The following is a 25213-nucleotide window of genomic DNA, read 5'->3' as shown; positions in this document are numbered from 1 at the left end:
ATTTTCTTCTACCTAGAATATTGGGTGGAATATTTTCCTTTTATCCCACTGTCCTCATGACTCTCATATTTTTCCTTAAGGCCCAGGTGATATAGCACATCTATAATTAATTTCTCTCTGTCTTTGGCTTTCTTTGGCATTAAGTGACTTGCTGTCCCACCTCTAGTTTCTAAATTTTTGGACTGGAAAGAATTATTTTTTTCTGTAAGCCTTTCATTTTACAGGTAAGATAATTTAAGCAGAAAGCTCTGGGAAAATCTAGCACTTTGTCCCTTTTTTTTTTTGCTTAATCTAACCCTTATGGTTTCCTTTTCATTCAAATTTTGTAGCTCAGAGGGATCAAACACATGACTTAACATCACTCCCAAATGTTCCCTGAACTAGATTACAATGTAATTGAGAAATATTTAACCAAATAAAAAATACAGTAAAACATAAGTAGTATTATAGTTTAAAACTAGTTATCTTTTATTGTTTTTATTTGGTGATTGCTTTCAGGAGGTGATGGATGAATTCTTTCAAGGACTAATTTACACTCTTGGGTTTTCCTTGATAATTTCCAGAAAGATATTTTGCAGGCTCTTTTTTTTGAGGTAGTTCAATAATTCTTAAACTCCTGGATCTATGGTCCAGGTCGATGTTTTTCCTATGAAGTGCTTTATATTTTTTCTATTTTTTTCAGTCTTTTGATTTTGTTTGATGGGTTCTTGATATCTTGGGACAGCTTGATGGTGCAGCGAATAGGACACTCTGGCTCTGAAGTTAGGAAGATGGGAATTCCAAATCTTATCTCAGATACCTGACACTAACTGTGTGACCTTGGACAAATCACTTAACCTGATTGTCTCGAATTCAGGGCCATATCCTATTGTCCTGATTTCATGTCTGACCACTGGACCCAGATGACTCTGGAGGAGAAAGTGAGATTGGTGACTTAGCACAACACCTCCTCACTCAAATCCAATTCCTGTGCTTGTCATGGCATTCACTCTCTGGTCTTCTTTGAGAGTGAAGGACTAAAATCATTTTGATATCTTATAGTGTCATATAGTGTTCAGTCCCGATTTTTAAGGATTTATTTTCTTCATTTAGGTTTTGTATCTCCTTTTCCATTTGATCAATTCAACTTTTAAAGTTGTTGGTGTTTTCTTCAGTCAATTTTTTTGCTTCCTTTGCCAAACTGTTGCACATTTTTCATAATTCTCCTGCATAATTCTCATTTTGTTTTCCTAGTTTTTCTTCTGTCTCTTAGTTGATTTTTAAAATTCTTTGTGAACTCTTCTGTGAGTACTTTTTGCATTGGAGCCAAATTCATAATCCCCTTGACTTCCCATCCAGACATTTCATCACTACTTTCCTCTTCCGAGATGGCATTTTGATTTTTCCTATCGTCATTATTGTTTTCTATGGTTAGGACTCTTTTTGACATTTTGCTCATTTTTAAAGTTGAGCTCTGCTCAATCCCAAGCTTCCTGTGCAAGGGTCCAGGGATATGATCTACAATGTATCCTCCAGGGCTTGCAGTATTCTTTCTGTGCTGGCAGTGGGGTCCATATTATTGTTCTGCTAAACCACTGGCCTGCTGAGCTGGCACCTAGGAGCCTCAGTTATTTATCTGTGTTTTTTACTAAAGGCTCCCCTCCGGCTTCCCCGCATTCTGCCTTAGTTGGACTACACATTCCCCTTTTACTGAAGTGAGAGAGATATTTCCTGAAGTCCTTCCAAGATATCTTCAACTGGAAAATGATTTCATTCTGTCTTTTTATGAGTTCTCTTCCTCTCAAGTCTGTTTAGAGCTTTCATTTAAAGTTGTTTCAAGGGGAAACTGGGGAAAAGCTCAGGGAACTTTCTAGCTTCTCTCTACCATCTTGGCTCCCTAAATCTTTAATTATTAAGTTTTCCTTATGTTGAAATGAAATTTTCCTCATTTGCACCATCCCTGGTGGTGCCTTCTTCTGTGCAAATCTTTTCCCCAAAGTGACTGAATAATTGAAGATTGACATGGCCTTTAGAGTCTAAACAATTCTTGTCTAACTCATTGTTTCTCACTAGAAAACAGTATAACACAAACTAGGCATAGACCACATCTTACACCCTATACCAAAATAAGGTCAAAATGGGTACAGGTTTTAGATATAAAGGTCAATAAAGACCTAAACCTATGAACAGATCAAGATGTACTCCCTCTGTTGGATTTTTGGAAAGGGGAGAAATTTATGACGAACATTATAAATTGCAAAATGTATGATTTTGATTATATTAAATTAAAAAGTTTGAACTAATAGAACCAATGCAGCCAATATTAGGAGGAAAAAGATTAGAAGCTGGGAAACAATTTTCAAAGGTCTCATTTGCAAAATATAAAGAGAATTGAATCAAATTTATAAGTTTACAAGCAGTGGTGGGATTCAGTTGGTTTGCATCAGTTCTGTAGAAGCCATACCTAATTTTATATTGAGTTTGGCAAACTGGTTCTTAATTTATTTGAATCCTACCCACTGATTATGGGTCATTCCTCAAACTGATAAATGGTCAAAGGATATGAACAGTCTGTTTTCAAATGAAGAGATTAAAGCTATTTATAGTCATATGGAAAAAAATGCTCCAAATCATTATTGATAAGAGAAATGCAAATTGAAACAACCTATCAGAATGGCTAAGGGGAAATGATCAATGTTGGAGAGGTTGAGGGAAGATTAAGACATTAATGCATTGTTGGACTAATCCAACTATTCTGAAAATCAAAAAGGAACTGTGCCCCCAAAGCAATAAAATTGATCATACCCTTTGACCCAGCAATACCAATACTAGATGTGTATATAAAAGAAATCATAAAAAGTTGGAAAAAATCTCACTTGTTCAAAAATATTTATGGCAATTCTTTATAGTGGCAAAGAATTGAAAATTGAGGGGATGTCCATCAACTGATATCTGGCTGAATAAGTTGTGGTATATGAATGTTATGGTGTATTATTGTTCTATAAGAAACATGAATGGTTGGACTTTAGAGAAGAATGCAAGATTTGGATGAACTGATGTTGAGCAAAAGGAGCAGAACCAGGAGAACACTGTACACATTAACAACATTGTGAGTTGATCAACTATGATGATTGCTACACCTCTCAAGAGTTCAAAGATCTATGGCAACCTTGGGAGTCCTATTAAGGGCAAAAAAACCCCCAAAATCCACAGAATCTGGAGGGATCCTATATTCATTTTTTAAAAACTTAATGATTTTCTTTCCTTTCTCTTAGTATTATTTCCTCATAAACAAAATGACTAATATGTAAACTTGTTAAATACATATGTACCTGTACAAATTTTACCAGACTGTTCACCACTGAGGGCAAAGGAGTAGAAAAATGTCTAACTTATAAATATGGATGAATATTGTAAAACTTTCAAAACTTGTAATTGGACAAATAAAAATATCAATCAAAAATTGTTTTTCATTTGATGAGTATCATAATTGTCAAACTCCAGATAGATAAACTTCAATTTTTCTATATCCCTTCTAAAATGTTAACTCCCCAGATTGTTTCATTTCACATATAGTCTAACTATAACTGTACAATGAAACATCTCCCTTGATTTTATACATTACACTTCTGTTAATATAGCCTAAAAAATGATAGCTCTCATGTTTCATATTGTATTTTTATTTCTTTATTTGTGAAGTAAGAATATTGGACCAAATTGCCTGAGAGATAATCTAACTCATAGAGATAAGCTTGTAGTTCACCAAGTCTTAGATATAACATCAATCAAAAAGCATTTATTAAACCCCTTCATTGTGGCAGACTCTTAGGAACCCTGCACTTTGCAGAGTTAATTTGGTTTGAAACTATGTATGTGTCTGAAAAAAATGTGTTGCCCTTTGGCTTACTTGGTAATATACACTTCTCTAAACTTAATTAGAGCCTTTGAGAAATCAACAACAAACACATCCATGCCTTGATGAAATATTGAAGTAGTACCCATAGTGTTAGAAGTTCTTGGTAGCTTGATTAAATTTAGCTTGTAGAGAAACCAAATGACCATGTCTTGTTTTTGGTATTACTTGACTATCCCTTCTCCTAGTTTTTGAAAGGTTCTAATATTTAAAAGGATGACTAGATACAAATGTTACTTTCAAAGAATATGATAGTGATTCTCATTTTATAGAGATTTATATCTCAAGATAGCTCTTCATGTTCTCATGAAATGTATTGACTCATTGCAATTTTAGATAAACTGTTCAAAACATTTTAAATAAACTGTTCAAAACAAGTGTATCTAAATTTAGGCCAAGGTGGTGATGATAAAATTGATAGACATAACTGAAGGCAGTCACAGGTTTTTCACCTGTGTAAAACAGATGAAGCAGTAGATCAACTGGAAAGGATACCATGATTTTAATTATTATGAGACTGGTATGAGCTTTCTAGCATTGTCTTAATTTGATAACTAAATGCTTGTTTGTTTGGGTTTTTTTTTTTTTTTTTTTTTTTTTAGTTTTTTGCAAGGCAAATGGGGTTAAGTGGCTTACCCAAGGCCACATAGCTAGGTAATTATTTTCTGAGGCCGGATTTGAACTTAGGTACTCCTGACTCCAGGGCCGCTTACTATCCACTGCGCCACCTAGCCACCCCGATAACCAAATTCTTAAGAGGAGGCATTTAGAATAAAGAATAACTTGATAAGAATATGAAAGGAATATCTCATTTGTGTAGTAATGAAAATCAACCTATTTTACTCTATGATATAATACCTGAGACTGATAACCAGTATATTTATGGAATAAAAAAGATTTAAAAACTTAAGTATTAATTTATGTGCTGCCGTCAGATTGCATATTAAATATTTTGGTTGGGTAAATATTCAACATTTAAGCATGTCTGCAAGGTACAATCCTATAGCATTCTTCCCCTGCACTGAATTTCTAAAAGTATCTAAAATATGCAGTACAAAAATTTTATTACCTTTTATTATTCTTTGGTTGTTTTAGGTGTCCATTTTATCTAATTTTGATCATAGGTTCTCAATTTTTTTTTTATCAGGCACCTGGTAGCAGTCTGTTGAAACCTAGAGACTTCCTTCAAATAATATTTTAAATGACTAAAATAAAATATATCTAAATAGTTTTGTATATACATATATTTATGTGCGTGTGTTTTTCTATCTATATACATGTTTAAAAGCAAGTTCATAGATTCAAGGTTAAGAACTCCTGAACTAAACTGAAATGGACATTTGGAGTTAAGTAAACTTCCTTATCCAACCAACCTCTCAGCATAACTTGCCCAAAATGGAGGAACCACAAAATGGTATAATACTGCTTCCTTCACTTAACTCACATGTCAAGCTTCACCTCTGTCAAGCAAACTTGTTAGTAAAATTTATACTAATTGAAAGAAAGTAGGAACTATTTTTGGTATCCCAAACAAATTTTGAACTATAATTATACTATAAGAAGCTACGATTTTTATTTTTTATACTGCTTCGTTTGAGTTACTGTTTTGAGTCTGCTCTCCTTAATTAGATATGTTTAAATTTTATAAATAGAAGTGAGTATGACTTGACAAAGGTCTGTCAATGTGAGTACATTAAAAATATTTAGCTCCTTGGAAGGAAGAATTTTAGGTTTGGTTTTGTTTTTTGGGTTTTCCTGCAAAGCAGTGGGGTTAAGTGACTTGTCTGAGTTCACACTGCTAGGTAATTAAGTGTCTGAGGTTAGATTTGAACTCAGGGCCTCCTGACTCCAGGGCTGATGTTCTTTGCACTGAATTTTAGGTTTTCAATAATGTTTAGATCAAGAATTATGAGGACTGAGGAATGATCATCATATCTGGCAATTAAACATTTTATTGTTAACTCCTGGGAAATAAGCTTCATTTGAGTCAGAAGTCAAATTTCAGATAATTGAAGATCATCTACTGAGGACAGATATTGTAGCTGTTGGTCTTTCTTATATTAACCTTAACTATAAATTTTTTCTGGGTGGCTAGGTGGTGCAGTGGACAAAGCACCAGCCCTGGAGTCAGAAGTACCTGGGTTCAAATCTGGTCTCAGACACTTAATAATTACCTAGCTGTGTGGCCTTGCACAAGCCATTTAACCCCATTTGCCTTGCAAAATAAAAAACAACAACAACAAAAAGCCCCCTATAAATTTCTTCTTAGATTACTTTCCATTTTTACTGTATGTTTATCTTGTATGTGCGGTCTTTTGCATGTTGTCTCTCTCTTTCAGCTGTAAGCTTTCTAATAACAGGGACCATGATTTTGCCCTTCTTAGTATCCCCAGCACTTAGCACAGTGCCTATTGCATAGTAAACATTGAATAAAATCTAAGAATGATTGAATTTCCACTGATTTTTTCAGAAAATATTTATTTGGTTTTCCAACTAAATGCACTGGTAGTTTTTACCACTCATTTTTTTTTTTTTGCAAGATTTTGAGTTTTATATTTTTCTCTTCCCCCCCCCGATAGAAAACTATCTGATAATGGCTCTACATTTATAATCATGCTAAACAATAGTTCTATATTGATCATGTTATGAGAGAAGAATCAAATCCATAAAGAATAAAGAAAACATTAGAGAGAAAAAAAATGGAATTATATATAAGACAACTTTTAAAAATTGAAGATAGTCCTTGGTCTTTGTTCAAACTCCACAGTTATTTCTCTGGATACAGATGGTATTTTCTATCAAGTCTTTTAAAATTGTCTTTGATTATTGTACTGCTGGAATAAACAACTCCACCATAGTTGATCATCACCCGATGTTGTTGTCTATGGTGTTCTTCTGGTTCTGCTTATTTCACTCCATATCAATTCAAACAAATCTGTACAGGCTTTTCTGAAATCCTGTCCCTCATTGATATCTTAGAGAACAGTAGTGTCCATCATATCTATATCTATATCTATATCTATCTATCACAATTTGTTCAGCCATTCCCCAATTGATAGACATCCCCTCAATTTTCAGTTTTTTCCACTACAACAATAGCTATGAATATTTGTATATATCCCAACCATCTATTGTAAGACAATTGGAGATAGACAGTTTCTAGTTTATCAGGTTTTATCATACCATATGTGATGGAGCTGACTACTTTCCTGTTTTATCAGTAATCATTTGGTTATTTCAAATATTGTTCTTTTTTTTTAATCCATTTGCTCTTGTAGATCAGTGGGAGAGTCATGTCTGGGCTTCAGACCCTAGCCAGTCAGTTTATGGACATGAGAGCATTTATAAATACCTGGGTAGACTTTCCCAGTTGTCTGAATTAATAATTGAAAGTCAAAATTACTTCAACTTTACAGTATATGTGGCTGTATTTTATGATTCATCTAAATCAAATTTCCTTTTTTCACATTTTTCCAGTCTAAACTTGCTTTTGGACAAGATATCCAACCTTAAAGTATTGAATACTCTCCCCTCCTTAACTCTACCTCATCAAATTCTTCTGGAATTTATCTCAGCATCACTACAAGAAACCTATCCTGATTCTTCCAACTGTTTAGGCCTTTCTCCCCTAATTACTAGTTGCCTGGCTTTAAAAAAAAATTACTGTGTATATACTTATATGCATGTTACCCAAGGCAGACTATAAGCACTTAGAGAGCAGGGATTATTTCATTAGGTGCCCAATATATGCTTGTTGATTACTTGATAAATGTTAAGCACTATACTGGGTATACAATAAACTTAACTGATAAAGATCAGTTGGGTTTTTTTCCCTCAGGGATTTGATGATTTTTGGTTGTTTTTCTTGCCACTAAATAATATTACAATGAAAGTGGAACATGGAATGAGTTTTCCAGTGATCACAGACAAGGAAAATTTTCATTATTGTGTTATATTATTCAAGAAACTTTTGCCAATAAAATGCTACTCAGTGGGAATGGATGGTTATTTAATATGTAGACTATAATTTCAATTGTAATTTGACAGTGAAATAATCCTGTCTGCAGCTGAAAAATGTTCCTTGTTATCTGCAATTAATCAGGTTACTCTTGTATTTAAACATTAATATTCCTTACTTTAAACTGTACTAACTTTGATCTTGTTTGTATTCTATATATTCTAGAAAGAGATGAGAAATGTAGAAATAAGGATTTAGAAAAGACCAAAATAAGTAATGGAAGAGGAGGTGTTGGAAAGGAGCAGGGTTGCTATCTCACAGAAAAAGTACTCTCTGTGAAGTAACTGTAATTTGACTATATAGCTATTATGAACTTTTAATACTGGAAGTAGAAAAATGTTTTATTTGATTTATTTCAGCTTTATCAACAAGGCCGTTTATGTCAACTGGGTAGCGAATTTTGTGAATTAGAAGTTTTTGCTAAAGTGTTGAGAGCTTTAGACAAAAGGTGAGTGTATTAAATATTTTCTAAATGAAGTTTTGCTTGTTTAGAATACTAAACCTTGGGGCAGCTAGATGGCACAGTGGAAAGAGCACCGACCCTGGAGTCAGGAGTACCCGAGTTCAAATCCAGCCTCAGACACTTAATTACCTGTGTGGCCTTGGGCAAGCCACTTTAACCCCACTGCCTTGTGGGAAAAAAAAACTTAAAAAAAAGAATATTAAACCTTGATTGTAAATTTTTTAAAAAATGAACATCAAAACTTAATAAATTAAAGAAACAAGTGATTTCTTTTTTAAAAAATGCATGCAGCATTATCTGTTTACATGATATGTTTTAGTGGGAAGTTGTTCCAAGATAGTTTTTTTCATGTGAATCCTTTCCAAATTACAAATTATTTACTCCTTATTATAAATTGTTTTTGGAATCCGTTACCTTGATATTTCTTTGGATTACATATGTCAAGTACCAAGAGTGCTTACTAAATATTACTTTGTGAAATCATTCCTCCTGTTTTTGAAACAGGACCCTTATCTATGGATCTGTGAAATAATATTGAATGAGAAGTACAAATAAACTTGATACTTTTCCCTTTAATTTTTGTTAAAAAGAGTTTTAATTCTGTAATTCCAAACATTTTCTTTGATACTGTTATTATCATTTCATTATCATTATAAGTAATTCATAAGGTGTATATACAGAATCAAGTTGTCATTTTAAACTGATAGCCTGCAAATTATCCTTTTAATATTCCTTAAATGTACGGCTTACAGTTATATGAATGATATAATAAATTTGTATTTTTTGAAAGTAGAAACTTAATTTTTTATTCAAAACTGCTTAAAAGGAAAAGTATTATTTTAAAAAACAAGCCAGGATTTTTTTTAAGCCAGTATTTTTTAAAGAAATTAAGACATAATATTTTAATGAATACCTTTTTCCCCTTTTAGACATTTGCTTCATCACTGTTTCCAGGCATTGATGGATCATGGTGTGAAAGTTGCTTCTGTCTTGGCCTATTCATTCAGTAGACGGTGCTCTTATATAGCAGAGTCAGATGCTACAGTCAAAGAAAAAGCAATCCAGATTGGCTTTGTTTTAGGTAAATAATGTGGAAAATAGAACAATGTGTATTAGAATCAGACTTGTCAAATTATTGCAACTTTTTCCTGAGTCTTCCTCAACTGCTATATTTCAGTATGTTACATAAAAGGATCATTCAGTAATGTATCACTTTGCAGGTACAAAACATTTTGCAGATTTAGTTTAGCAGCTGCTATGGTGGATAGAATATTGGACCTGCAGTCAAGTCAATTCCAGCCTCAGACATTTACTAGACATGTAACCCTAGACAAGTCACAACCTCTTATACCTTAATTTTTTCATCTGTAAAATGAATCTCATACATCCCAACATTGTTGAAGATTAAATGAAATAAAATTTATGAAGTACTTTGCAAACCTTAAAGTGTTATCTAAATTTTAATTATTATGAAGGACCCCTAACAGGAAAATAATCCAAATTATTTGTTCTGATTTACCATTCTGAGAAGCAAAGGTAGGATATAAGCCTCATATCTTTTGATTACCAAATTCAATGTTTTTTGCATTCTGCTTTGTCATTTATGGAACATTTTCAGTTAACTTGCATAAATCTATATATAGTATTATATTGAAAGCAATTTTCTAGCTTAATATTTTGTTATTGTTATATATCATTCCTTGATATTTTTCTTTCTCAATCACCTTTTATCTCAATTTTATATCAGATACATATGGCAGACATTAGTACACAGATGCTAGGGAGTATTTGAGGGAGAGACAGACAGACATTCTCTGCCCTGGTCTAGAATTGTGTTGCTGAAATTGGAGGTTATTCTCGAGGACTTGCTAGAAGCATTGAAGAACATTGGAGAAAATGGACTGGATTTGGAGTCAGAAGGCCAGGTCTTAAATCCTAGCCCAGTTGTTTACCTTAACCTCTGTGACTTTAGATAAATCATTTGGTACCACTGTGCTTAAATTTCGTCATCAATAAAATTAGAGGATTAAACCAGATAACTTCTGAAATATCTTTCCCATGTAAATCCAATTAGAGAAAAGAAGCTTCAAGCAACTATTGGGTAGGAGGTTAATTTCCATGTAAAAGATATGCTTTTCCTTCTCAGATTTTATCTTGCTTTTACCAAGAATGCTATTTGAAAGACTTTTTCCCCTTTATGTGAGGCCTTAAGAGTTTGCAGGATGAAAAATGTTACCTAATTACTTTGTATCTAGAAAATGCAGATTTATTCCTAGATAAAAAGTATCATTAATTGCTTAAAATATAAAATTATTTTCTAATTTCAGATTATTTCAAAAACAATGCAAAATATCCTATTTTCTATGTCATTAATTTCTTTTGTAGAAGCCGAAAAAATGTTTGTTTATAGAATTATCTGAAAATAGTTTGGTTTTCTTATTTTTTAGGTGGCTTTCTCTCAGATGCAGGTTGGTACAGTGATGCAGAGAAAGTTTTCCTGTCCTGCCTTCAGTTGTGTACCCTACATGATGAGATGCTTCATTGGTTTCGTGCAGTAGAATGTTGTGTGAGGTAGGTTTGACTGACCTATGGCTAGCTGTTTTGATGTTGAAATACTGGTGTGGTTTAAATAAATCTATGTCCTTGTTGACAGTCAAATACAATTATTGTTGTGATATTTGCTCTCTATCTTTTGCTGCTTTGTCCCCAGATAAATTTAACTTGTAACAAAAATTTTGGAGTGTATTTTTAGTATATTTCAAGTGTTCTTGACATAGATTCTGTTCATTAGAAAGTTCAGAAATTCAATTATATCCTTTGGGTATAAGAGGGGATTATATTTTCATTAGTTTTCATGTACTGGTTTTGGTGTTTTGTTTTTAACCATGATTTAGCCATTTATGACACCATAGATATAATAAACCAGAGCAAGTTTACCGGTTACAGATAGTCAGTTTATTAAGTGTCAACCATGTACCAGGCACTGGGAACATAGAAAAAGGCAAAACAAATGAAACAAAAAGTCCCTGCCTTCTGAACTTACAATGTAGTAGGAAGAAAACACAAAAAAAGAAAAACTGAAAAGTGAGGTTGGCAGAGTATGTGAGGGAAGGTAGGATGGAAAAATTCAGTAGTAGTAGTATAAGTATTTAGGAAATGAGGAAATGGGCTGATTCTGGCCTCCCTCCCTAAATGGATAGTTTGGGAGTTCATGTCTGCCCTACCACATGGATAGAAGGGTAGTAATGAGACCTGAGTAGCAAGGATGATTTGTTCTTATTCTTATAATTTCTTATGAGATTTTTTTCAGTGATAACTGAAGAATTTTTTTCTTTGAACTGTTTTCTGTTCTTTTAATTCTTGGAAAATGCCTATTGCCTGCTTTTCTCATCTGTAAAATGATGGGTCTGAATTTGACCTCTATGGCCCCTTCCAGCTATAAATCCCATAAGATTCTTTTTATTTTTATTTATTTTTTAGTGTTTTGGGGAGGGGGGTTGAGCTTGAGGTTCTACTTAAATTTGGGTTTTTTGGGGAGGGTTGTATTTTGGGCGTTTTTTTGCCTGAGATTTTATTTTCTTAGAATTTCTAGCAACATTATTTTTGGTGAGGATTTAAAATTTCTTTTGGGAAGAATTATTAAGAGTCAGCATCTGTTGTATTCTCTTGATCTACTTCTGGGAAGTTATCAAAATTATAATACAGGTTTTCTAAATCACTCAAAACATCTACTGATCTCTTGATAAACAACATCCTTTTTTTTAAGTATTCCACCATTTTTCACCTATCTAATATTGTAAATGAAGAACCCAAATGAAATTTCAAGTCACCCTCTAACTGCCTATAAAGCCCCATTACTATTAACATTTCTTTGTAGGTTGTTTTCTAACCTTTTAGTGAGCTTTTGTTGTTCAAAGACTATGATGAACAATTTACCCTCACTTTTTAAAAAGTGTGGTGACCTAAATTTTACATATTTTTAAAATAAAGGTCTAATTAAAGAAAGATAGAGTAGGAAGGTAAATTTCTATCCTCATCATATATTCTTTTTTCCCCTTTTAATTTTTATATTTCTTGTGGTTTGTTATAATCCTTAATAAAAATAATTACCAAAAGGCATTACAGAGCTAAACTCTTTCCCCTTAAAACACTTTCCATTGTGTGGAAGAACATTACAAAAGTGAGAACAGAGTATACTTCTCCTCTTCATTTATATAGACTTACTCTGTCTTGGAATGATTTTTCCCCTCTAAGTCTCTTCCTGCCCCTCTGTATTCATTATACATACATATACATTCATTACATATATATATATATATATATATATATATATATATATATATATATATATATATATATATATATATGTAATTTTTTTTAAAGCATGCAATAATGTAGCACAACTTTTTTAGACATTCTCCAGCTAATGAGCATATATTTTCTTTCTGGTTCTTTTTTCCTACAAAAAAAAATGCTGCTATGAATAGTTTCGTATGTGTGGAACCTTTTTGTCAATGATCTCCAGGGTCATGGTATATGTTCAACAGTGAAATTTTAGAATTAGAGGGTAGTAGGCATTTTAGTGACTCTGTTAGCATAATTCTAAAATACTTTCCCAAAAGGTTGTTTGGGAAAGCTCCAGCAGTAATTTGTTAGTGTACCTTTTTTTCAACAACGTCTCCAGCATTGATTTCCTTTTTTATTATATTTGTCAAAATCAGAATTTGAAGCAAAAACCTTTGCCTTTTCTAAAACCATATAACTTGCTTTGTAATATTTCATATTCAGGTGATCACATGTGACTTATTTATCTCTTTATTTTATCCCAGCACAGCTTAAGAGCACTGGATTTGGAAGATTTAGATCCAAAATTTAACTCTCTTCTTGTCTGTTTTTGTGAATTTAGGGCAAGTCAACTAATCCCTCCATTTCTTCAAAATAAAATACAGAAATTTTATTAGATGATCTCCAAGGGTCTCTCCCAGATTTAAATGTATGAATTTTTTTTTCTTAGCTGTTAAGTATTTGGGTTTTTTTAAAGTTTTTTTTCTTTATTTTATCGCAAATTTTAAATTTGTTTCTGGTGGTATCTACCAATTTCTTAAATAATCCAATGTATCACTTCATGACAGTTTCACCCTTCAACTACAATAGAAAAGGGAAAATAAAGTTTTCAAGGGACCATAAGATAAAGTGAATAATTTTGATCCTGAGGTTCAAGATTTATAATTTGTCATTCATTTTGGAAAGGGATGTTCCTATGACTGCTATTGAAAAAGAAATCTATCATGATAAGAAGGGTTAAGTATAAAGAATTCTTTGACTATATAAATAAAGGAAGAAAGAAGACATTCTATACATTGAAAACTTAACACAAACATGATTAGGCCATTGGGGTGATTGGAGGAGCTCAACTAAAATATTGATAATGAGGAAACTTGGGGCGGCTAGGTGGCACAGTGGATAAAGCACTGGCCCCGGAGTCAGGAGTACCTGGGTTCAAATCCAGTCTCAGACACTTGATAATTACCTAGCTGTGTGGCCTTGGGCAAGCCACTTAACCTCCATTTGCCTTGCAAATACCTTAAACAAAAATGAGGAAACTTAAAATTGAACTTGAATTCTAATATAGCAATTGAAGAATCTTGAATCCCTCCAAAAGCATAGCAGTAGGCTAGTCGTGTTCTCACACAATTTTGTCAGAAAAATTAACTCCCCCCCCCCCCAAACTTGAGCCAGGCTCTAGAAGTAGTATGTGTCATGAACTCAGTCCCACTGCTCACATTCTGGTTGTGACATGAAAAATTGCTGATTTTAATTAAAACTCCTTCCTTGGTCTGTACTTGATGGTATAAAGTCAGTATTCATCAGAGGCATCACATATCTGAAGACAAAGGGAAGGTAGCCAAGGCCAGTCAAACTATTGCAGGAGATGGGGTGAAAACAAATAATTTATTCTTAACTCATTAATATAGTGTTTTAGGGTCTACTAAGTAATTTCTTTATTAAAACCTTGCAAGATAAACTGGCATGATATTGGAGAGAGGGCTGATATGGGAAGGGGAGGATGATAATCCACAATATCAATATGAGTTAACATTGGAACTCCACTGAATCTTTAATTTCATTGATGAACCTCCGGGGTTCAGATCTCAACCCAATTAAGTCTTCTCATTCTCACATGGCAATACTACTTAAGCAAGTCAGCTGCAAGTTCTTTAGTTATACTTCTCTTGCTATATGCACTAACTTAACATTTGTTTCAGTAAAACATTTCTATTTGTAGTAAGTACATTTCAGGTTGGTTTATACTCAACTTATACTCTCAGCAAATTGTGGTATATTATTATGATAGAGTATTACTATGGGATAAGAAATAGTAGGAAAAGGTGCAGCTGGGTGGTTCAGTAGATAGAGCACCGGCCCTGGAGTCAGGAGGATCTGAATTCAAATCCATCCTCAGACACCTAATGATTGCCTAGCTGTGTGACCCTAGGCGGGTCACTTAATTCCATTGCCTTACATTAAAAAAAATTTTTTTTAAATTTTAAAAAAGAAATTCTAGGAAAAATACAAGAACATGTGAAAAGAATATGAATAAAGATACAACAATGTCAATAGAATATCCCAGCAGTGCTATAGAATTATGACTATTAAAGGGGAGCTAAGAATATGGTCCCTTTCTTCTCTACAGAGGAGAGAGTCTATGTATGTATACTACACATATTTTTTCTTACTCTTTTAAACAAAACTGAACCTGTGATTTCATCAGTGTATCAAGCTCCTAATAGGAGCCAACATAAATCAGCACTTTCTCTTCTGTGTATATAGCATGAAAGTTGCAAGGGGCACTGAGAATTGCCCAAAATTGCATAGCCAGTAATGTAACTGAGAAAGTACTTCAAAATGAAAAAAAATTAAAAACCAGGCAAAAAATTCGTATAATGCCTTAGAGTTGAGAATTGAGAATTCTCTGGACTCATTCTTTCAGTAGTTTTCTTATTTTATCAATATTATTTATGTTTCAGGTGGACTGTATAAGTTTGAGTTTGTTTTAAAACCACAACCAAACTGAGACATGGTTTTATAAATTAGATCATAGACATTGGATAAAAACGAAAAGAGCAAACTATTCTAGAATTGAATTATGACAAGTCTCCTAAAGTAATTGAATTCTCTTTTTTCCTTTTTTAATTAATGATTTTTGCTACTGCTTTTTTCCTGAATATATCCTTTCCCCTTCACTGATTCTGTGATCATTCCCTTGTATCCAGTACTTGGAAAAAAAAAGTGGAGCAAAGAAAAGCAGTTTAGCAAAACCTACTGACACAGATTGACTTGCCTGTTTACCAAATGCTCGTTTTTTTTCCATCCAAGGAAATAATGTGTACCCTAGAAAAGTTTAGTAGCACTCATTTTATGTAGTGCCTTCTATGGAGCAGGAATGATTCGGGACTGTCTACATTTGATCCTCACAGCCACACAAGAAAGGAAGGGGAGGAAATTAGATGCTATTATTATCCCCCTTTTATGAACTGAAGCCCACAGATTTTAAGTGACTTGCCTAAAGTCACATAGCTAATTAGTATCTTGTTCACACCAGACTTTCCTGACTAGACCCCACACTAACACTTTGCTACTCCAGAGTTATTATGATATTAAGAAGGGAAAAAAAGTAAGTTAATATCTAAAACATGTGCACATGAATGTAATAGAACCATACTGTGCTGTGTAATACAATGTATATGACATCCAGAAGCGCATGGAGAGAATTAGCTCTACTAATGCAATCAAAATAGACACAATGACTTCAACAGTGGAAACAGGACAACCAAAATTGAATGCTACAGTGTTATAATATTGAAACATGGAACCAAAGAGAAGATATGAAAAGGTACCCCCTCCTGCTTCCTTACATTGGTGGGGTCTTGAGTGTGGAAACTGCATACAATGTCAGATATTTTCAGTATGCTTATTTTACTGAATTATATTTTCCTTTAATTTTTAAATGGACATTACTTCATTTGAGGGAAATTTTGGGGAGACATCTCTAAATGTGACCTTTTTTTAGACATTTTCTTTGTAACCAACTTTGCACTGACTTGATATATACTTCCTTCAATGCTAAATTCTTTGGTCTTTGCATTTTTCAGTATAACTAATAACTAGGTCATTATAGATGTTCTCTTATGTGTACTAAATGTTTCAAGTAGTTTCTTTTGTTTGTGTTATGTATAAAATCATCATTTGTTTGTATTTTATCTCATAATGCAGCTTTTTGAATATGAGAACCATTTGAATTGCTATCTTTGAAAATAGATTTTCTCACTAATGTCTGCTAATGGAAGATCATTTACTAAGTTTTCTAGTTTATTATTATTATTATATTATACTTAAATATGTTATGTCATAGTGTTTTATATTTATTGGAATTTTTCCCGAAATGTGAATCCTATTGCTGACAACTATTGCAAGAAAGCACACTTAAGTGTAGCTAGAATGATATGTTAATTGCTATGTTTTTGAGTAGCTATGATTGTCCCTGATTAATAAAAAGTACTGAGATTTTAGAACCTCTGTAGCATATAATTGACTATAAACTAGTTATAAATATTTGTCATTCATTAAAAACTCCAGTGTTAATAATTATATTTTTTGTTTTCTTTTTATTTGATGATGTTTCTGAATATTTCACTTATGTTGTGGTCAAATGTCCTGGAGAATTTTGAGTACAAATCATTACAGTGTTGTAGTGGGAATAAGACGAACTTTGAGGCATGGCAAATTGCTTGCTACCTTAATCCTTAAATTACTCATAATCAAAGTAATACTTACACTATGCAACTCACTGTATTCTTATGAGCTTCATATAATTTATAGATCTAGAAGAAGAGACTTTAGAGGCCATCAGATGAAATAATGGATGAAAAGTATTGCTATATAATGTCTAGATAATAGGTGTTAATTCCTGAGTTCCAAGTGGTACTAGATTAAAATATAATTGGGAAATGTTTAGCAAAGTAAATAGATATTCCATATAATTAATTTGAAGTTTTCTAAGTCAGTATGCTGTTCCAGGGACCCTATGTGATAGCTGCTATTATTTTTATTATTCCCTAGAAAAAGTTTATATGTCTAAGCCTCTTTTAACTATAGTTTATTAATTAGAGCCAAATGGAGGCATTTAGGAAGGCTTCTGGATTATCTGTTCTGGTCTAGAATAACCTAACATAAGACTTAGTTTTATATATTTTTTCTTAGGGTTTTGATTTAAGATAATTTTCTTGAGGTGGTTTTTTAAAAAAAAAGTTAATTATAACATACCCTCTTTTGCCTTTGCTTTATATTTGCAATTAATCAAGAATTACCAAGCCATCCATGCATTACCATTTGAAGCTAGAAAGTATCCTTAAATGACTAGTGTTAGTCCCCTAACAATAACTCTGAACATTCCATAGGAATAGGTGCTGTCCTCAAAATTATGGACATTATGTTCTATGCTGCATTAAACTGGATACATGGGATCGTCATTGATGTCTCAGTCCATACAGACTATTTAAAATGTCATCGTGAAACATCTATCATGGTTTATATAATTTTATCTTTTAAAAAACAATATTTGAGCTCCTAGTCATTCTCTACTGGGATTATGGCACTTGGCAGCAGAGATAAAAATGAAAGAAAAAGAAAAATTTCATTGAGCTTCATTGGAAACAAAGATGCCCATGAAAACAGTTAACAGTATTCTATAGCAACATTTAAACTAATAGAAATTTTAACTATTGAAAATGAGATAGACAAAATAACTATCAGATACAGAATTATGGGAGTCTTCAAAATTGTATGTAATTGACCAGAGTATTTCAAATGAAAACTAGGACTATTTCACATGTTTATTTATAAAATTAAATACAATCCAGTATTGATTTGTGACAATGCGTTTCCTTGTGTCTGGGGCTAAATGCTATTTGGCGCAGGCTGTATTTCTTGAGAAGATTTTGCCTTTATCATAAACTTGTACTTATATATGCAATTTGGGTGGGTTTTTATTAAAGATTTTATTTATTTTGAGTTTTACAATTTTTCCCCAATCTTACTTCCCTCCCCCCACCCCCTACAGAGAGTAATTTGTCAGTCTTTACATTGTTTCTATGTTGTACATGATCCAAATTGAGAAGTCATATCCTTTTTTTTTTTTTTTTGAGAAATCATATCCTTGAGGAAGAAACACAAAGTATAAGAAATCAGACAATAAGATATCAGGTTTGTTTGTTTTTTTCCTAAATTAAAGAAAATAGTCCTTGGACTTTGTTCAAACTCCATGGTTCTTTATCCTGGATACAGATGGTATTCTCCATTGCAGACAGCCCCAAATTGTCCCTGATTGTTGTACTGATGAAATGATTGAGTCCATCAAGGTTGACCATCACCCCCATGTTGCTGTTAGGGTGTACAGTGTTTTGCTCATTCTACTCATCTCATTCAGCATCAGTTTGTGCAAATCCCTCCAGGCTTTCCTGAATTCCTGTTCCTCCTGGTTTCTAATAGAACAATAGTGTTCTATAACATATAAATACCACAGTTTGCTAAGCCATTCCCCAACTGAAGGACATTGACTTGATTTGCATTCATTATAATTTTTAATGAAAAAACTGAATTATGACCAGATTTATGAATGACTTAAGTCCTTTTCTCCTTCCTGTCTTGTGAGAAAAACTTGGTTAACTGCTGCTATTGGTGGTATAGCATCAAATTAGCCTAAGAAAACCTATTGTCCTCAAATTTTGTTTATGGTTCATAGCATTAATTTAGCAATAAATCAGATTTCTTGCCTACATTTTGGTAACATAATTTTAAAGAACAAAACTAGACTAAATACATATCGTTTTCCAAAAAACATTGGAACTGTTTGTTTCCACTGTAATAGGTTGCTACATGTTCGAAATGGAAACTGTAAATATCATTTGGGTGAAGAAACATTCAAATTAGCTCAGTCTTACATGGACAAGCTTGCAAAACATGGCCAGCAGGCAAATAAAGCTGCTCTCTATGGAGAATTATGTGCATTACTCTTTGCAAAAAGTCATTATGATGAGGTAAGTATTCTTGGGTAGTTGTGGGTGGAGTTTAGATGTACTTGTAATAACTGGTTGCAAAATATTTAATAAACTATATATTATTGAATAAACTATAACTTTAGTCTTTTTCTGCAACTTTGTGTAATAGAAGTTCCTGAAAAATTTAGTACAAATAAAATGAACATTTTGAATTCATAAGAACATTTTAAAATTACATAAAGCAAATTACACCTTTTCTTATAAATTCAGATTTTTACATATTAAGTTTGGTTATGATAGTGCTGAAATATTGAAAGTCAGTTAAAACGCCTATTTTTAGCTGTTTTACGTGTGTGTGTGTGTGTGTGTGTGTGTGTGTGTGTGTGTGTATCTTAAGATGATTTTGAAAACAGCACAGGATTTGGAGTCATGAGATGTGAGTTCACATTGTGGCTCTTAAACTTAATAGTATATACCCACAGGTAAGACTGTTAAATCTCTTTCAAGTTCCAGTTTCTTCACAAGTAAAGTTGGGGTAATAATTTACTTTATAGAATTTTTATAGGGAAAATAGGTTGTAGATACTTTTTTTATTTATTGCTATAATTTAAAATTAGCATTTCAATGTGATAGATTTCTATTTAAATGCAATTTGGAACAGGCTGTATTTTGGGGATGATTTTGCCTTTAGAATAAATTTGTATTTATTATAGATGCAATTTGGATAGACTTTTATTATAGTTTTTAATGAGAGAATTGTGCCCAGACTCACATGTCATGTTCAAATTCTTTTTTCAATCTTGTGAGACAAGCAAAAAAACTCATTTGGTTAGCTGCTATTGCTATTTGTAATACTAGTCAAAGTTTAGATAAATTTTAATTTTAAAAATTTAAATCATTACTAATCAGCCTGTGTAGGTTGGGAGGTGCCATTGTTATCATGTTTTACTAGTCATTTAATTCTAGGAATTAAATATGAATATATATTTAATATAAATATATAGATTCTTAAAGTTAATATCAAAATAATAAAATTATGAGGAATAATCTTTTGTTTTTGTCAGTATTGTATTTATCAACTAGTTGCTTTATTTCTGTTCCTGTAGTCAAACTATCTTGACTTCTTGCTATTAGACATAATCCTATTCAGTTTGTTTTCCCTATAACCTCTTTAATTTTGAACAACTATTCTTTCAATTTAAGATTGCAATTTATTCAAATCTGAATAAAATGGGTATTACTTGGAGCAATTCTTTTTTATCCTAGAATTTTAAGTTGTACTTTATTTCCCTTTTTTCTCTCTTGCCTCTGTCTTTATATCATTTGTTTTCATTCTGCTAATCATATTATTTTCAGTAAATATTATTTTTACTGCTTATGTAAATTATTTATCTTGTCTAGGCTTACAAATGGTGCATAGAAGCCATGAAGGAAATTACTGTTGGACTGCCAGTCAAAGTAGTGGTGGATGTTTTACGACAAGCTTCAAAGGTGAATTTAAAGTTTATTTAAACATATTTTCATACTTCAAAAAACACTGGGCGACTGGGTGGTGTAATGGATAGAGCACCAGCCCTGGAGTCAGGAGTACCTGAGTTCAAATCTGGCCTCAGAGACTTAATAATTACCCAGCTGTGTGACCTTGGGCAAGCCACTTAACCCCATTGCCTAGCAAAAACCTAAAAAAAAAAATTAAATACAAATAAAATAAAAAACGCACTATTGACTTTTAACTTCATGGTACATATTTTTGTGACATGGTATCTTTTCCTAGCAAACCTTCGCAGAGTAGTTCTAATGCTAATTTTTACTATAGTATTTACACAAAGTGCAAAATAATTCACCCAGACAGTGCTGTTAAATCACTGAATCAGAAGCAAAATGGTTTTCTTCCTCTACTAGATCAAGAGATTTCAAATGGTTCTTAAGACATATTGTGGTTGATTTCTTTGCCAAAGTAATTGGTTTGTTTATCTACCTTCCTTCCTTGGTTATCTGCTTTCCTTTCTTTTGAAGGAATGTTACTGTTCTAATTTTCATGTAAATGAAATTATTTTGACTGGTTTTGTGTACTTGTCCAATAACCTTTGTCCTACTCTTGTGTCATCTTATTCAGTTAGAGCTTGCCAATGAGCTGATTTTCCCAGGGAAGATGAAATACTTGGAGAATTGACACTTTAAAGATAAGGATGTTTTGGTGGACTATGGCTTAAGAAGTAAAGGCATCCTATTTAGAGCAATACTTTCATTCATTTAATAAGCCTTTATTAAGTGCTTCCTGTATGCCAGGCACTGTGTTATATAACTTGGAATATAACTGCAAAAGGAATACTGTGACAGCCATCCAGGAGCCTCTCTCATAATAGAGGGTAATAGCTTGAACCTGGGAAAAAAATTTAGATTTAATTGTTTTTCTATTCTATATCTCCCAATTGAAAAAAAATGCAAGTTAGCAAAATTTATAGGAGAATATGTACAGTTGAGCTAAACCTGTTTCTTCTTTGGCCATATCCAAAATCACATGTTTCAGTCTATGCATTAAATCTTTCACCTCTCATCTTGGGTCCTTTGGAATGATGCTAGTCATTGCATTGGTCAAAGTTCCTAAGTCTTTCAAAATTGTCTTTAAATTGTTATTGTAATTCTTTTATCATTTCCTTCGCTCCATATTATTAGTTCATGCAAATCTTCCTATCCTTTCTTCTGGCACAGTATTATTCTATTATCTCCATTTATCCAATTGAGAGGTCATCATCCCTTTAGTTGCCAATTCTTTTTCATGACAAAAAGGCTGCTATAAATTTGTTATTTTTCCTTTTGTTTTGATTTGGAGTTTGGGCCTAGCGTGATATCACTGGGTTAAAAAATATGCCTAATGCTAACTTTTTGGGCATGTTTTAAATTATTTTCCATAATGACTGGACTAATTTAAATCTTGTCAACACATTAATGTACCCATTTTCCAGTAGCCCCTCTAAGCAGTTATCATTTTCCCTTTTTGTCATCTTTTGCTTTGAAAGATGTAGAGTGGGGGTGGCTAGGTGGCCAGTGGATAAAGCACCCACCCTGGAGTCAGGAGTACCTGGGTTCAAATCTGGTTTCAGACACTTAGTAATTACCTAGCTGTGTGGCCTTGGGCAAGCCACTTAACCCCATTTGCCTTGCAAAAACCTAAAAAAAAATGTAGAGTGTAGGAATTGGAGGTTGACAAATTGAGGGTCTTCTAAATATGAGAATTGGGGAAGAGAAAAGAGCTGTATTTCTTTTTTGTTTTTTTGGTAAGGCAATGAGCTAAGTGACTTGCCTCAGGTCACACAGCAGATTATCAAGTGACTGAGACTAGATTTGAATTCAGTCTTCCTGTCTCCAGGGCACCACTTAGCTTCCCCAAGAACTGTACTTCTTGAGAAAGGAGAGAGAATTACCTGATGGTTGATAAATAATAACTACTAGGGAATAAGGAAATTTAGGGATTATATAGGATCAAATGGCGTATTTATATCCAATGAAATGAATCTCAAAGCAGAAAAAGTTGCTAAATGAGAGTGAGAGCATCTGGAAGTGATAGTGAGGAACCAGAAGCATATTTACCCCCAAAAGGCCCAAAATGGGAATTAAAGTGCTAGAGAGAGTAAGGTCAAGGATGGAGTATATCTAATGGTTGGGGCTCAAGTAATTGCAAGGAAGCAGAAAGATAGTTCATTACACTAAAACAGGGTTTTAGAGGACTTAGTGAAAAGGAAATGAATGAGATAGAAACATTGAAGAAATGAAACTAGCATGTCTGTGGGTAAGCCTGTATGTTTTAATCACAGGTATTTTGAGTAGAATCAAGGTTTGAAAGCAAGATGGGGTGTAGGTTGGTGGAGCTAAGAAGGCAAAAAAACAAACACGTGCCTGAGTTCTCCAAAATTCCTTTCTAAACACCATTAGAATAAGTCCACAACAATTTCTGAAATAGTAACAAAAGGATGTATTGAAAACAGTTTTCCAGTCCATGACAGCTTAGAAGATTGACAGGAAAGCTCTGTCTCACTGGGATCATACACAGTTCAGTTCAGGCTGCTCCCCAGCAAGCCAGTAGCCAGTCTTGGGAGAAATTAAATCAGATCTAGCAACGTCCAGAGCTCTCAGCCCACAAATGCTAAGGGGATTAGACAAATGGTCAGAAAGAGATTACACAGAACCCTTTCCTGGTGCAGGAACAAGACTCAGTTGCATTACCCCTTACTTGGTTCTGGGTCATCATCCCAGGGAAAGGAAGAATACTTCCCTGTGAGAGTGGTGGACCCTGGTCATAGTTGCAGGGCATAAATGAATGCTTCTGGTCACTCATAGGCCAGGAGAGCAGTCATGTCTCTCCTTAGATCGTACTACCCTGTAAAACCATTTGTAGACACTTTGCCCTTTCCCCCAAACTAGCACAACAGTCCCAAAACTCTGAAGCTTGGGACAGTGGCCTCTTCATCCCAGGATCACAGCCAAAGTTGAACATAAAATTAGAAATAAAAAAATAGATTGGGGAAATGTACAAAGAACAACCAAAAAAAAACAAACAAACCTGAACATAGAAAGCTAGTAGCGTGGAAGGAAAGATTAAAACACAAGCTCAGAAAGCAACTATGACAAAACATCTACATGCCAACCATGTAAGAAAATGTGAATTAGTTTCAGGCCCAAAAAGGAATTCCTGGCAAATTTCAGAAAGGGTTTAAAACTCAAGAGAGGAGGGGTTGGCTAGGTTGCACAGTGGATAGAGCACCGGCCTTAGAGTCAGGAATACCTGGGTTCAAATCCGACCTCAGACACTTAATAATTACCTAGCTGTGTGGCCTTGGGCAAGCCACTTAACCCCATTGTCTTGAAAAATCTAAAAAAACCCCAAAAACTTGAGGTAGAGGAAAAATACACAGCATCTTAAAAAAGCAATACAAGAGTAAATAGTATTTAATAGTAAGACAAAAAAAAATCTACCAAAGAGAACTCCTTAAAAATCAGAATTGTCCAATTAGAGAAAGATGTATAGAAGTTCAGTTAGGAAATTAACTTCTTAAAAAGTAAAATTGACCAAATGGAAAAGGAGTTTAAAAAATTCAGTGAAGAAAATAATTCCTTAAAAATTAAAATCGGGCAAATGGAAACTAATGATTCCATAAGACAAAAATTAAGTGAATAAGAAAAAAATATGAAATGTCTACAATTGACTTGGAAAAGAGATCCAAGAGAGATAATTTAAGAATTATTGGATTAGCTGAAAACCATGATCAAAAAAAAAGGGCCTAGATAGCATCTTTCAAGAAATTGTCAAGAAAACTGCCTTGATATCTAGAAGCAGGAGGTAAAATGAAAATGGAAATGGGAAAGACATAAGTGATCACCTCCTAAAGGAGATTCTCAAATGAAAACTCCAAGGACTATTATAGCTAAATTTTAGAGCTCCCAGATTAAGAAGAAAATATTTCAAGTAGGCATAAGAAAAAATTCGAATATCATGAAATTACTATCAGGATAGCATTAGATTTAGTAGCTGCTACATTAAAAGATTAAAGGGCTTGAATTTTGGATTTTGGAGAACAGAGGAACTTAGATTGCAGCCAATGAAAACCTACCCAACAAATCTTACCTACTATCTTTCTGGGGTGAAAATGAATAATTAATGGAAATAATGGACTTTCAAGCATTGCTGATAAAGAGACTAGATCTAAACAGAAAAAGTTTGGCTTTCAAAAACTGACTCAAGAAAAGCATAAAAAGATAAATATGAAAGACAAACGAGATTCAGT

At 33.2% G+C, this 25213-nt stretch overlaps 1 protein-coding gene across 1 annotated transcript in view; it reads left to right on the top strand.

Moving 5' to 3' along the window:
- APPBP2 (amyloid beta precursor protein binding protein 2) overlaps positions 1-25213 on the top strand; it is a 65470-nt gene that overhangs the window by 28132 nt on the left and 12125 nt on the right. The window contains exons 2-6 of the mRNA XM_074223540.1: positions 8270-8358; positions 9303-9454; positions 10821-10944; positions 19301-19469; positions 20832-20921. Of these exons, the coding sequence (XP_074079641.1) occupies positions 8270-8358; positions 9303-9454; positions 10821-10944; positions 19301-19469; positions 20832-20921 (624 nt within the window). The remainder of the gene's footprint in view (positions 1-8269; positions 8359-9302; positions 9455-10820; positions 10945-19300; positions 19470-20831; positions 20922-25213) is intronic.

This window comes from Macrotis lagotis, chromosome 2 (genome assembly GCF_037893015.1).
Source record: "Macrotis lagotis isolate mMagLag1 chromosome 2, bilby.v1.9.chrom.fasta, whole genome shotgun sequence".
Classification (NCBI taxonomy): Eukaryota; Metazoa; Chordata; class Mammalia; order Peramelemorphia; family Peramelidae; genus Macrotis; species Macrotis lagotis.
Note: the sequence above shows the minus strand (reverse complement) of the source record. Positions and strands in the feature narration are given on the sequence as shown.